Source organism: Ahaetulla prasina, chromosome 4, assembly GCF_028640845.1.
Source record: "Ahaetulla prasina isolate Xishuangbanna chromosome 4, ASM2864084v1, whole genome shotgun sequence".
Lineage (NCBI taxonomy): Eukaryota > Metazoa > Chordata > Lepidosauria > Squamata > Colubridae > Ahaetulla > Ahaetulla prasina.
In genome coordinates, this window is record NC_080542.1 from 139,506,827 (window position 1) to 139,520,375 (window position 13,549).

At 44.6% G+C, this 13,549-nt stretch overlaps 1 protein-coding gene across 3 annotated transcripts; it reads right to left on the reverse strand.

The window, feature by feature from the left end:
- Positions 1-644: 644 nt before the first annotated feature.
- HTR5A (5-hydroxytryptamine receptor 5A) lies at positions 645-13,336 on the reverse strand. 3 transcript variants are annotated; one of them, XM_058184248.1, is made up of 3 exons: positions 13,266-13,336; positions 10,350-11,117; positions 645-3,517 (listed from the first exon to the last, which is right to left on the reverse strand). In XM_058184248.1, exons 2-3 carry the CDS (start codon positions 11,091-11,093, stop codon positions 3,185-3,187), a joined length of 1,077 nt encoding a protein of 358 aa, XP_058040231.1. In that variant the 5' UTR covers positions 11,094-11,117; positions 13,266-13,336; the 3' UTR covers positions 645-3,184. The 3 variants fall into 3 exon arrangements, with proteins under 3 accessions (XP_058040231.1, XP_058040229.1, XP_058040230.1); XM_058184246.1 differs by lacking the exon at positions 13,266-13,336 and adding an exon at positions 12,474-13,161; XM_058184247.1 differs by lacking the exon at positions 13,266-13,336 and adding an exon at positions 12,474-13,161 and having other exon boundaries at positions 10,350-11,341.
- Positions 13,337-13,549: the final 213 nt, after the last annotated feature.

The following is a 13,549-nucleotide window of genomic DNA, read 5'->3' on the forward strand; positions in this document are numbered from 1 at the left end:
ACTATCTCATGGGGTTGTCATTGTGGAACAAATAGGAAGAAAAAGATGTACTGTATATATTCATAATCTTGTGTTACTTCATTATATTCATGCGTTGTGGACTTACCAGTATTGCTAAAACAGTTTCCTTTAGAACAGCGTTGTCAAACTCACGGCACATGGGCCGGATGGGTCACATGCTGGCCACGCCCACCCCCGGTTTAACAAAGGGGTGAAAAGTCCTGATATGTCACATGAAAAGAAAAATATATATATATAATGACAACGTGACGATGTGAGTTTGACACCCCTGCTTTAGACAGTTTAGATGCACTAAAGGTCTCCTTTCTAGGTGTTTGGGGAGCTATCCAAGGTCCTGATAGTCTAGCTTATGCAGTATTTTGGTTGAAAGCCTCCATGAATGTCTTTTGCCTTGAACTGAATCTTTATTCCTTAAACCCAGTAAGACTGAAGAACCCGCATATGTATCATTCCTGGTTCTATTTGCACAATCACTCACCAGAGTTGGCTATGGGGTATATGAAATAACTGGATATGCACAATGTTTGCCCTTTGCTACCAAGCAGATGTGTTGCCAGATTCCTGATACACGTTCTTTTAAAATTTCAGATATCTGTGTTAAAGCTTTCATACTTTATTTAATATTGCAGTTCTCTTTTTAGAAAACGAAAGACAGAAAGTAAAGCAGCAAGAAATAGAATCAGATTCTAGTGCCTATGAAACATTCGATTTTCCACAAATGTTACAAAACAATGTAGCTGGAATTGGTTTATATTTCCTATTGTTGCTCAATTTCTGCAGACATTCAAACAGAAGTAACGATCTAGCCCTCTTCTCCTATTACTTCTTCTCACCTTAATTCATATTACAAATTAAGGAGCCTTCGCGCATTACATAAAACAATTTCATCATAATGTTTTTCCCCCCAGATCTACTAGTCTGGTGCTATACTGAAAATTGTAAAAATTGTCCCAAAACAACTGAAGGGCACTAGGTTGGGGAAGCTCTTTTACTGAGAAAAAATAGAAACTGGAAAGTTTCATCAGCTGAAGAGATAATAGCTGTGAAGGAGAATCTGGGCTGATTTGGATCTCTGTTAGAATAACATTGCTCAGGCTTGGTATAATCTTCTTCCAAGCCCATGTATTTTTCATATTAGACTTTTTTCCAAACACAAAAGTTATTTGATGCACTGTGCTTGTAGAAATTCAATACTAACGATGCTTTTGATTAAATGTATCCAAATACCGAGTTTTAATTCTTCATGGGCCTACCTTTGAAGAGGATTTGGAAGCTGCAGCTGCTGTAGAATGTGAGTTTGTGCATGTAACACCTTTACTTTGTGAGCTGCATTGAATGCCAGTTTGCTTCTGTGTCCAACTCAAGGTGTGAGCTACCACCTGGCTACACAGAACCAGATGCTTGGTTCTTGGTGTCTTGAGTGTCTGAAACAATAACACGGGAATGGAGAATCCATGGCTCTTCAGATGTGCCTGAACTGTAACTTCCAATTCTTTGCCCAATATCTATCCTGCCTAAGTCTGCCAGGAATTTTAGTTCAGCAATATCTGAAGGATTATATATTCCCTATTAATGTAATGAAATAAAGAAGTATTAAACTGACCAAAAAACCCATGTGCGAAGTGGGTACCTCATTCTCTTTCCTACCCCTCTGCAAATGACTATTTAAATACCCTACTTGTTCTATTGAGCAGTACATTTATGGGATATGAGTTACATATCTCATAAAGAGTTACAAAGAGTTGCAAAGAGTTACAAAGGAGAACAGATTTCTCTCACTATGGAGCTGATGTCAGTCACAATACGGATGATGCCACAGGTTCTGTGATTCTCTTGGAGGCCATAAACATCCTAGAGTGACATTGATAGCAACATCGCAGAGTGTCACATTAGCAAGTGCAACTGAGCCGAGAAGAAAAATCAGACTGTCCGATTGACAAAAACACCCTTGTATGAGTGTCGGGAAAATACGGTGTCTGAACAAGCAGCTACTGATTTCAATAATTTCCTACAGCAATGAAGAACTAACAGAGATATTAAGAGCAACTGGAATAAATGGTTCAACTGTAAAGGAATGATGTTTATTTCAAGAGCTTTTCCTCTTCCATCTCTGGAGGATGGATGGATCTTTATAGAGAGAATATTCTCTCCAGAGATATAAACCTTCTCCATCATCCAGATCATGACTGTCCCAAAGAGGTGTGTTTTTTGTTTTTTTTCAAAATGCAACTGGACTTTTTTGGGTTTTGTTTGAAAACATTTCACTTCTCATCCAAGAAGCTTCTTCAGTTCTAATTGATGGTGGGGAATGGAAAGATTTATCGTCTTTGAAGTCACCTGGTCATGAGAACTCTTTCGGAGAGCCATTGAAGCCACTTGGGGGTTCATCTGTATCTTCAGAGTCAACTGAATCAGAATGTAAACGGATGTGGAACTTCCTTGGAACTGCTGAAATTTCTATACTCATTTACAGTCTAATTCAGGTGAAAATACAGCATAAAGTCCCAAGTGGGCTCAACAACTCTCAGAGAGCTAACGACTGTCCCTAAGTGAGATAACGACTGAATGATTGTAAAGAATATAAATCGCTCCATTCCAGGGGTGAAATGTAAAATTTGTTACTACCAGTTCTGTGGGCGTGGCTTGGTGGGGTGTGTGTAATGTGACTGGGTGGGCGTGGCCAACTTTTTTTTTTTACTTTTAAAAGCATTTTTTCTACAACCTTTTTGGCCAAAGAGGCTGTAAAAAAAATGCTTCTAAAGGGTTCTGACAATCCCAGCTTAGCCGTGCGATCATCAGAGGCTTTTTTTTTTTACTTTTAAAAGCATTTTTCGGCCGAAGAAAAAATGCTTTTAAAAGTAGAGAAAAAAAAAACACCTCTGATGATTGCACAGCTCAGCTGGACATGGGGGTGTGTGTGGGGGAGCAGGGATTTTTGCTACCGGTTCTCCGAACCATTTGCTGCCATCGCTACCAGATCGGGCGATCCGATCCAAACCGGGAGCATTTCACCTCTGCTCCATTCCCCACCAATCAGTTAGAAGTGAAGAAGCTTCTTGGACAAGAAGGGAAATGTTTTCAAAAGAAATTTTAAAAAAACCTAGGAAACTCCAGTTGCCTTTTGGGAAAAAAATCACCTATGGGCCCTCTCCCCAGACAATGTTTATTGTTGTCTGGAGAAGAGGTTCTTAAAGGCATTGTTGTAATTCTTGTTGAAGGCTGTATAGATCAGAGGGTTGAAAAATGAATTGGAATATCCGAGCCAAAGGAAAACACTTTTGCAGGCTGGCGGGATGTCACAGTAGCAGAGGGAGCTGATGAGTTCAGTGACAAAGAAGGGGATCCAGCAGAGGACAAAGACGCCAATGAGAATTCCCACCATGAGGGCAGCTCTCCTCTCTTTCTGTTCCCTCCAAGTGTCTCCATCCGTGTGGAACGTCACCGTGGCATGCCTGGCGGTGAACACCATCTGTGGATGCTGGGAATCCTCCCTGAACTGCAAAACAGAAAGAGCATCTTTAGATTATTTGCTTTGTCCTGTTGCTGAGCATGAGAGCATCTCCTGAAAGGAGGATAAGGTTCTGTGGGCCAGAGATTAATCTACAGCAGTGCTGTCAAACTCCCAGCCTGTGGGCCACGCCCACCCCTGGTTTAGCAAAAGGGGGGAAATCCCGATATATCACGTGACACCACCGTGATCATGTGAGTTTGACACCCCTCATCTACAGCAAGACCTACCAGCCGCTGTTGAATATTTGCTGTCATGGCAAACAAGAACATTGATTTACAATGGCAGTCCATACAGGCAGCTCTAGATTTACGACCGTTCATTGAATGACCATCCGGAGTTACAACAGTACTGAAAAAAACCAAACTTATGACCAATGGTCAGATTTATGAACATCACAGCAGCCTCAAGGTCAAGCGATCGAACTTTGGGTGCTTGACAACTGGTGTGTAGCATCTCCAGATCATGTGATTGCCATTTGCAACATTCCCAGCTGGCTTCAGAAAAGCGAAGACGGTGGCTGGGGGGGAGAACTGGCCTCACTTAATGACTGTGTGTTTCACTTAACAATTGCAGTGATTTGCTTAACAATCATGGCAAAAAAGGTGGTAAAATCAGGTATGACTTACTTAACAATTGTCTTGCTCAACGATGGAAATTCTGGTATCAGGTGCGGTCATAAGACAAGCACCATCCCTATATGATGCTGCTACTACTACTACTAGGTGCCAGGAGTATGACCTCCAACCCCAACTCATTTTTATTTCTAAGTAGAAGATCGTAAAATGCACCAAGGATCACTTAACTGTCTCATTTAGTAACAGAAATTTTGGGCTCAATTGTAGCCGTAAGTCAAGGACTACCTGTACAGTACTGGAAGTTCACTGTCTTCCAAATTTACATGTATGATTGCATGTTATATCTTTATTCCTTAAGACACATCCTTAGACAATTAAGGTGGCTGGAGGAATTTGGGCCAATCATTCTCTCTCAGCCCAACCAACCTCACAGGATTGTTTTTACTTGGAAAATAGGAGGAGGAAGGAGCATTCGGTATATTCGCTGCCTTATTTATAATAACAAAGGTGCAACAAAAATTGGCTAACTAATTAAATAAATAAAATAATATTCACATGATATTTATTATACTATTTATTGGCTTAAACCAGGAACCATAGCTCATTGCAAGGAACCAGCAAAATAAAGTACTGGAGTATTCAAACAAAAGAATTTTGGCTTCCGATTATCTGGTCCAGCATACTTCCTAATTATATGCTGATCAATCAATTCTGATAATGCTGAAAAAAAGATTGATTTTAATATACACTAAGGCAAGCTGTCTTGCAAAGTTTGAAAACTATATCTTGCAAATACATTAGAACTGCCCAGGGATGAAATGCTCCCAGGTCGGATTGGATGGTGCGATCTGGTAGCAATCATGACCGGTAATTCGGCAATCTGGTAGCGATGGTGGAACGAAGCTCCGCGCACTCGCCCGGTAACTTTTTACCAGGAAGTAATGTGTTTTTTACCTTCTGCGCATGCGCAGAAGGTTTTGCACCTGTGCAGGTCTGCACATGCATGTGACATGCGTGAAGCGATTGCGCGCACAGGACATGTGCACTTCCAAACCGGTAAGGAAGGTAAGTAGATTTCACCCCTGGAACTGCCTATCGTGTCTGCCTTTGAATTTTTCCAGTTGATCTTTTCATTCGTGCAAAAACATCTCTGGAAGAAGACTGGAATTGCCTGAAGGCTGTGTTGACTCACTCACAAGGGACTTCCAAAGCAAGATTACCACTCCAGCACTGAAGAGGTGGTGACAAAGTATTCACACACACACACACACACACACACACACACACACAGATGAAATGGCGGCGACTTCCTATAGAAAATCAGATGGAAAGCATTTAGTTGTGGAAAAGCAATGATGTGTTTTGCTTGGATCAAATGACTGCAACAGCAAGCAACAGAAAGCTGCAGAATGAGTGGCATCACCACAATTCCTGTGATCTGCTGGAAGAATTCCAAAACATCGTGTTGTGTCTGCACCCCCCGAGCCGTCCCTGCTGCCAGAAAGTGACTTGGACAGTGAGAGGGAAGGGCTGTCAGGACTTACCTCAGGAGCATCGGCTTCCCTGGCTCAGCTCCAGGAGCCAGAAACAGGCCAGGTGGAAGAGATAACAAGGCCTCCACTCTGACTCTTCCCTCCACAGGCCATGCCTGCAGACCCAGCTGACGGCAATCAGGCTTGGTTGAACCCTAGGTTTCGTAGGCAGGAGAGGAGGGAACAACAGAAGCAAGGGTGGGGCAGGCCTAGGAAGTGCTGAGTCATGGAGCCACACCCCACAGGATATAAAAGGCAGCGAGAGCTACTGTGTCTCTTTGTAACAGGCAAATCCACTGATTGACAAGAGCTGAAGGTTGTGACTCACCAGCGTCGTGGAAGATAACGGAAGCTCTTGGCAGACGCTGGCTATTCTGCTGCCAGAGCTGATAGTGCCGGCTAATTAAGCCATCACTCGGACGGAGGCGAGGGAGGACAGAACACATCTCTATGTGTATATATATACCTGTTTTCTTTTTCACCGTCTGAAGGAACTTTCTATTCCAGTGTTTCTCAACTTTGGCAACTTGAAGACAGGTGGACTTCCAATTCCCAGAATTCCCCAGCTAGCAAGCCACTTGATGTCCGTACCTCTTCCAAGTTGCAAAGTTTCAGAAAGAACAGGGTATTCCCACAAAATCTCAATCGCTCCCCCCCCCCTTTTTTTTTTAACAGCTGCAAATCTTTTGGCTGTGAGAGAGGGCTATGTGGCATGAGGTGTCTTCTCCTTCCTGGCCGTGTTATTTTGCTCGTAAGACAAGGTGGGACTTTACTTTCTGCCTGCAGCGGGGTATCCAGGAATGGCAGCCGTGGAGTCGGCTGGTGGTTAAGGAAATCTGGGAGTTGAAATCTACATCTCGTTAAACTGCCAAGGTTGAGAAACGCTGCTACATTCCTTAGAATGTAAACACAGGGTTTTTCCCCCCCATGACTGTGTATTTTATTAATGATTTCCAGCAGTTCAAGGCAGCCTTTAGTTTAGAGCATTCCTGCCTCTAAATTTTCCCCTGCAACATGTTGGGCTATGAGTGACTGGCTGAGAGTTATCCAAGGAAGCTTGAGCTTGAGTTTCCCAGCCCTTGGCACAAATCTGTGCTGCCATTTCCCACTCCGGATTCCCTAAATGTATTTACACAAGGAGAGCAGCTCCTATCTCTCGTTGTTTGCAAAGCTTTCTCTAAGCCTCCCCCAACTTCTGCCAAGCTTTTCCCAGAGCACCAGAAGGCAGGCACGAAGTTTGCCCCACCGACAGCAGTTTGCATCAATGAGCTCAATTGGTGGCTTTGGCATATTTTTTGTTCTGCCGCCGAGAGATTGAAAACGTCAAGGCTTTCTGGTGCAAGAGCTGTCAGAGAGGCTAATTCAACATTCCATCTCAGCCACAGGACTTTTAGTTCATGGTCCGATGATGCGGAGTTAAAATCTGAGGCTCTTGAACGCCAGTGATTGGTTCACAGTTGCTGTGGTGAGAATCGGGTCCGAATTTTGCCAATGGTGGAGAGAGGCTTTCGGCAGCCCACTGGTCTATCGATGTGGATATCGGGAACAACAAATACATTTCAAAAGAAAGGACGTTTGAATACTGGGATTTCTGCAGGCAAACACCACAGATTCGTGAGTTCATGCACAGAGACTCTGAAAAGAATTGGCTTTTAAAATGGCCTTAGCTGCTAATTAGGTACCAAAATAAAGAGCGTTTTTCGCAATAGAGATAGTCCAATTCTTTAGTGACCATTAAAAAGTTGCAATGACACTGAAAAAGAACTGACTTACGAACCGTCCTCATACTTACGACCATGGCAGCATCCCCGTACTCATCTAATCCAAATCCAGATGTTTGGCAACTTGAATGCCTTTACGATGGTTGCAGCGTCCCGGGGGGTCATATGATCATTTTTTTGTGACCTTCTGACAAAACAAAGTCAACGGGGGAAGCCAGATTCACTTAACAACCATGTCGTTAACTTAATTGCAGTGATTCAGTTAACAACTATGGCGAAAAAAAGGTGATAAAATGTGGCAAAACTCATTTGAGAACTGTTTTGTTAAGAAATGGAAATGTGGGGATCCATTATAGTCGTAAGTTCAAGGACTTGTTGTAAATCAAGACCTGGACCAACACCAAGAGGCTCAATCTGGCCAAAATAAAACAAAAACAGTGCAGTTGAAATTAAGATACGGGAGGGATTTTTTTATTATTATTATTACATTGAAAAATGTATCAAACCCTGCTCTTTTTCCTCCTGCAAGTGAAAAAAGGGGTGATCTGGAATGGATAAACCATTACATACAAAAAGATTAGGCAGTCCCAGTCCTGCCCATCTCAGCAACCGTTTCCAAAGTAGCTTTTCAATTACGGAAAAGTAATGAAGGGAAACGGATTAGTTCGCAACGCTTGAGTTTGTTCCAAGAAGCTTATGTTATCCTCGCCATGCTGAGCATGAATATGAAGCCAGAAACCTCAACCTAATCACACTCACAGCCACAAATGATAGAAATAGTTATGGGGATAAATCATTTATGGGTTTTACAACACAGGATCTATTCCCAGGGACTGAATTAGAATTTCTCAGCCTCTTTAAGAAAGCGGGGACTTCAACTCCCAGAATTCCCCCAGCTGGCCATGGGACTTACGCTCACCCTGCCACAGGGTATAAACAGTGAGCATGTGCTTTTCACAACTCCGTGCAGCTTGGGGTAGGCAGTGCAGCTGTTTACACATCCACACCAAACAAAGAGAATCTATTGAAAGGGCCAAAGCAAACTAAATGAATGGAGGTGGGGAGGCAGCGTGGAGAGATGTTTGTGTTGGCTGGGTCCCCTCCTTGCTGTACCTAGAGCTTTGCTGCTTGACAGGCTATGTGTAGGAAATACATGGCAGGAACAGTCTCATGAATAAATGCCCACTCTGTGTGTTGATAATGTCCTTCTTTAGAGGATGAAACATCTAAACTTGGATTTCAATTAAGGAGCATGAGAAAGCTGAAGTTCAGAGGCATCACAAAAAGGTAGTCCTCAGTTTATGACAGCCATTTAGTGACCACTGGAAGTTAGCATGGACCTTCTTGCTAAATCCTTCTGGCCAGGAATTGAGGTCCCAAAAGTGCTACCCCCCACACCTCAGTCAAATGACTGCACTTTGGGTGCTCGACAAGCAGTTTGGTTGCCCCAAAGAAGAGGGGGTTAACTTATTTTCCAAAGCCCCAGAAGGTAAGATAAGGAACAATGGATGGAAACTAATCAAGGAGAGAAGCAACCTGAAATTAAAGAGAAACTTTTCCTAACAGTGAGGGCAATTAACTAATAGAACAGCTTGTCTTCAGACGTAGGTGCTTAATCACTGGAGGTTTTTGAAGAAGAGACTGGACTGGATAATTTGTCTCAAATGATATAAGGTCTCCTGCTTGAGCAGGGGGTTGGACTAGAAGACCTCCAAGGTCCCTTCCAACTCTATTCTCTGAATAAGGATTGATGGATGTTTGCAGCATCCCACAATCATGTGACCACATTATCTTGATCCTCAGTTTTGCAACGCTTTTGCCAAAAAAAAAAAAAAAAAGGCATTTACTTCCACTTTTCAGGAAACATATATCTATAGCAAACCATTGGTTTTCTTAACAACCATGGCATTTGCCTCCGAAAAAGGCTGTAAAATCGTGTCCATCACTTGGGTGATCCAATTTATGACTGTCACAAGCATAATCCATTATCGTTGTAACTCAAGGATTACCTATATATGGTGTGCATGTACCTGGGAAAGATCCCCAAATATCCAGGGAGGGCAGAAAAACAGGGAAGTAACTAATAGGCTGACAATATTGATCTTTCTGGCTTGAGTGGTTGGGAAAAATTTAATCTGTTGATTCCTGCCTGCTACTCTTTCTCTTAAAAAGCAGTGAGATAAATCTGGGGAGGTTCTCTCTTAGTGGAAGCTGTTTCTTTTTGTCCCCAAATTGGTAATTAAGTTTCTACTTCAGCAGAAGGGCAAACATCAACCAAATTATAGTTAACCCCAAAAATTCAGGAAATGGGATTAAAGACCATGTCAGTGCACAGCCTAACAAATACAAATTATTTTGCAGTTCTTGATCTAAATTTTCAAAACAAAAGAGAATTGAGAGAATATTAGTTATTACGAGGGTCACCCCTTTGAGTTATATAACCTACATGAAAAGTGTAGGTACTAAAGCTAGCAAATAATGATAGTTTGCTTTTGTAGTGTTGGGAAATTGGGAGACCCTGAGTTCTAGTCTCGTTTTAGGCATGAATATCGGCTGGATGATTTTGGGCCAATCATCAATCGTTGTGTGAGTTCTGGTCCTATCTTAGGCACAAACCCAGTAGGGTGATGTTGGGCCAGTCACCCTCTCTCAGCCCTAGGAAGGAGGCAAGGGAAAAAACACTTCTGAAAAACACTGTCAAGAAAACTGACAAATCCATTCAAAAGGAAGCCAGGAATCAACACTGATTCTACTGGTTGTGTGATTAACCATAATAATAATAATGAATCATGGTTCATAAGCAGGAACACTGTTGAGCTGAGATCTGAACCATGGAGCACAAGTTCACAATTGCCAGCAACGTGATACGCCTGGCTTAAACATGGTAAATTTCAAAGACTGAATGAATGTCTTTGTGCTAAAGACATTCTAACTAAATCTTTGCATTAAACTTACCTCTTGAGTGTAAAAAAATGGGCAAAGCACTAACCTCTAGAACTCCGGGTGTAATTGGACTGATGGAATTGATCTTACGGGATCCAATGCGAAACCTGGCCGCTTTGTAGATCTTCCAGTAGACAAACAGCACGACGCAGAGAGGCAGATAAAAAGCTCCACAGGTTGAAAAGACGGTGTAAGAAGGCTCCCGGCTGACTTGGCATTCAGCATTGTCCTCGGTGTAAGTTTCTCCCCAGCCAAAGAGTAGTGGAGCCAAGGAGATAATAGCAGAGAGCAGCCAAGTCACAGTAATCATAAGATTGGAAATACGCCGACGGGTCTTCAGTGTGTATTCCAGGTGCCGCGTTATGGACCAGTAACGATCTAGTGCAATGGCCGTCACGTTCCAGATGCTGGCCGTGCAGCAAAGCACGTCACAGGAGATCCAGATCTCGCACAGCAGCCTGCCCAGCCGCCAGCGACGGCCGGACAGTTCGTATATCAGGCTGAGGGGCATCACCAAGCCGGCCACCATCACATCAGAGATGGCCATGGAGGCGACCAGGTTATGGGGCACCTTGTGAAAAGTACGTACCCGCAGGATGGTGGCCAGGACCAACAGGTTCCAAAGGAAGGTGGCAACCCCCAGCATGGCCAGCAAAGTCAAGATGAGGACTTTGAAGATTGACAAGGGTTTACCCATGCCGGCCGGGCCGGGCAAGAGGCCAGGATCGGTCCAGTTGGCCTCTGCCAAAGTGGTGGTGGAGAAACAGGTGAAGTTGGCAGAGCGGTCCATCCTGCAGAGGCGAATGGAGAAGATCTGCAGAGGATGAGAACAGAGCGAGAGGCTTCTTCAGATTTTAATCTCCTACAATAGTATCTCCTTACGAAGGAAGTTATTGTGGGAGGTGCCTCTTATTTTAGAAGCCGGTGCTCTGCCACGTGGCTGGTTCCAGCAGCATCAACCTATCGGTGGTAACCATGAATTGCCTCCTGGATGTGGTGGCCACAAGTAATCTTAAAGCCATGTTAGAATTTCTGCCCCTGTAAAGTGCAGGAAAGAAAAGGGGGGGTGGGAAACACCACCAACCAGCAGCCAGATTAATCAAGAGAGACCCTCTGTCTGAAGTTGCCCTGCCTGTTTATCTACAGCACTCTTGCAACAACAGACAATCAAGATTAAACACAGGCTGATGTTTTATATGCAAAGCAGAAAAGTGGAATTGAGATATTCCCAGTTGTATTGCTATGTAGAAGAAAGTCTATCCTGCCACAAACAGGAATTCTGGTTCTGTAGCTCCCAAACCATCTTCTCCTGCTGGGATCACACCTATTTTTCTTGCTGGCATCTATGTGGCTGTCTTGGCTGATCCTCAAGGATCTGGTTAGTACTTGGATGGGTGACCACTACAAAACCCAAAAGTATAAACAACACTGGGAAGTAAAAAAAGAAGTCTCGGAACGATATGGTAAGTCACTTCTCTAACTGCTGCCCAAACAAGATGAATAAAGAAGACAAACACAATGTCACCAGCAGTCAATCTCAATACTAGGAAGAATTAAGCCATAGCAAGTTGGAGGCATCTAGCTGACCCCTACTGATTTCCAGAACCTGGGAGAGCCTGCCCTGGATATATTAAGACAAGTAGGACACCCTGAGGTATGTGTCAGTTCTTCACCTGTAATGACAACTGTATTGGAAAGAGAAAAAGTTCTCCTTCCAACAAAATAACAGAACTTTTTGAATAAGGTTAATCCTGAGAAGATGCCATTAAAACATAGATGCTTTTCCCCTGTATCTTTCCAGACCATATTTCAAGAACACACTTAAAACCTTTCAGATTTATAAAAATCAATCTGCAGCCTCAGAGGCAACAAGGCTTTTAATATCCTTATGCTAAATCAATTAACACAAGGAAAGCCTAAACGTGCACTATAGTAGTAATTTAACAGCATTAGTTTCAAGTCTATGAGAAAAGAGGGAAGGGGAAAAAGGCAGCAATACAAAGACATGGGATTTAAGGGCAGCCCGGAGGGTGGTGGGATGGAAAGGGGGAGGGGCAGGTTCATTCAAGGGAAAACTGTTCCTGAAAATCATGATCAATCAAACTGAGCTTCCATTCTGGGATATAGTGAATTTCTTACAAAGCAATAAATAGAAGAGGCATTGTCTTACATAGGCTGTCGTCTTCGGATTTCCCATGTACATACAGATCTGGGATTCCTACGTCTCCCCTCCAGCTCGGCTTTAAGTATCTTACAGTCTCCTATAGTCAGCTGAGTCTCCAGCCCTCCAAATGGGTGAAAACTGCTAAGCAAAGGAATGGGGTTGACCTCCCAACGCATCTACCGGCGCTTTTCCCCACCGCGACGCAACGAAGGCTGGATGAGCGTCAAGCGCAACCCACGCGTCCGCGGAACCACTTCTGGTACTTTGAAGACTCGGGTGTGGCCGGGCCTTTCCGATTTTCGGAATCCGTGGAGAAAGGGGAGTCCGGACAAAAGCTGGAAATGAACCTTCTGGGAGGGTAGATTAGGTGGAGTGGGTTCTCTGTGACCCGTCGACAAAGCGGAGCTACCAGCCTCAGGTCGGCGTCTAGCAGAAAGCTCCGGGGATTAAACCGAAGCGCCAGGCTTTGGCTGGTGGTCTCGGGCGAGGCTTCGGCCAAAAACACGTCCGGGGCGTCCAGAGAGTCTGGCGGGCCGTTTCGTCCAGCGCGGACGCTGAAGGTTCAGCGCTCTGAGCCCAGCTGGCAAAGCAGGGGAGGCGTATTCTTTCAAGCGATCCCTAGCAGGTCTCAGCGCCATCCTATACACTTCATCTGTACGAGGTCGTGGAAAGTCGGCGCGATTCGGGACGCGCCTCGCCGGGACCTGGAGCCCAGCTGGGGATCGTGTGGTGGCTCCGCCCCCGCTGCAGAGCCCCGCCCCCACCTCGCACCCCTCCCTAGGCGCGGGAACGAAATACCTGAGCGGTCTCTTCCAATCTCCTCCTCTCCGGCTGCTTTCCAGCCGCTACGCCGAGGTCGGCTTCTCCAACACCGAGACGCGCCCGTCAAGTGACGGTCGGCGCCTGATCCTAGTACAGGCCAGTCAGCTAAGGAGAGCCCATCGCGTTGCGCCCACCACTGGGATTGCACCGTCTTCCTCCAGAGAGTGGCAGCAGCTCCGGCGTCTGCCTGCCTCCCTCGGGGCGGGGGGAGGGTGGCGGCTTGGGTTGGAGGAGATCCCCGCCGCTCTTTTCCTCCTTCG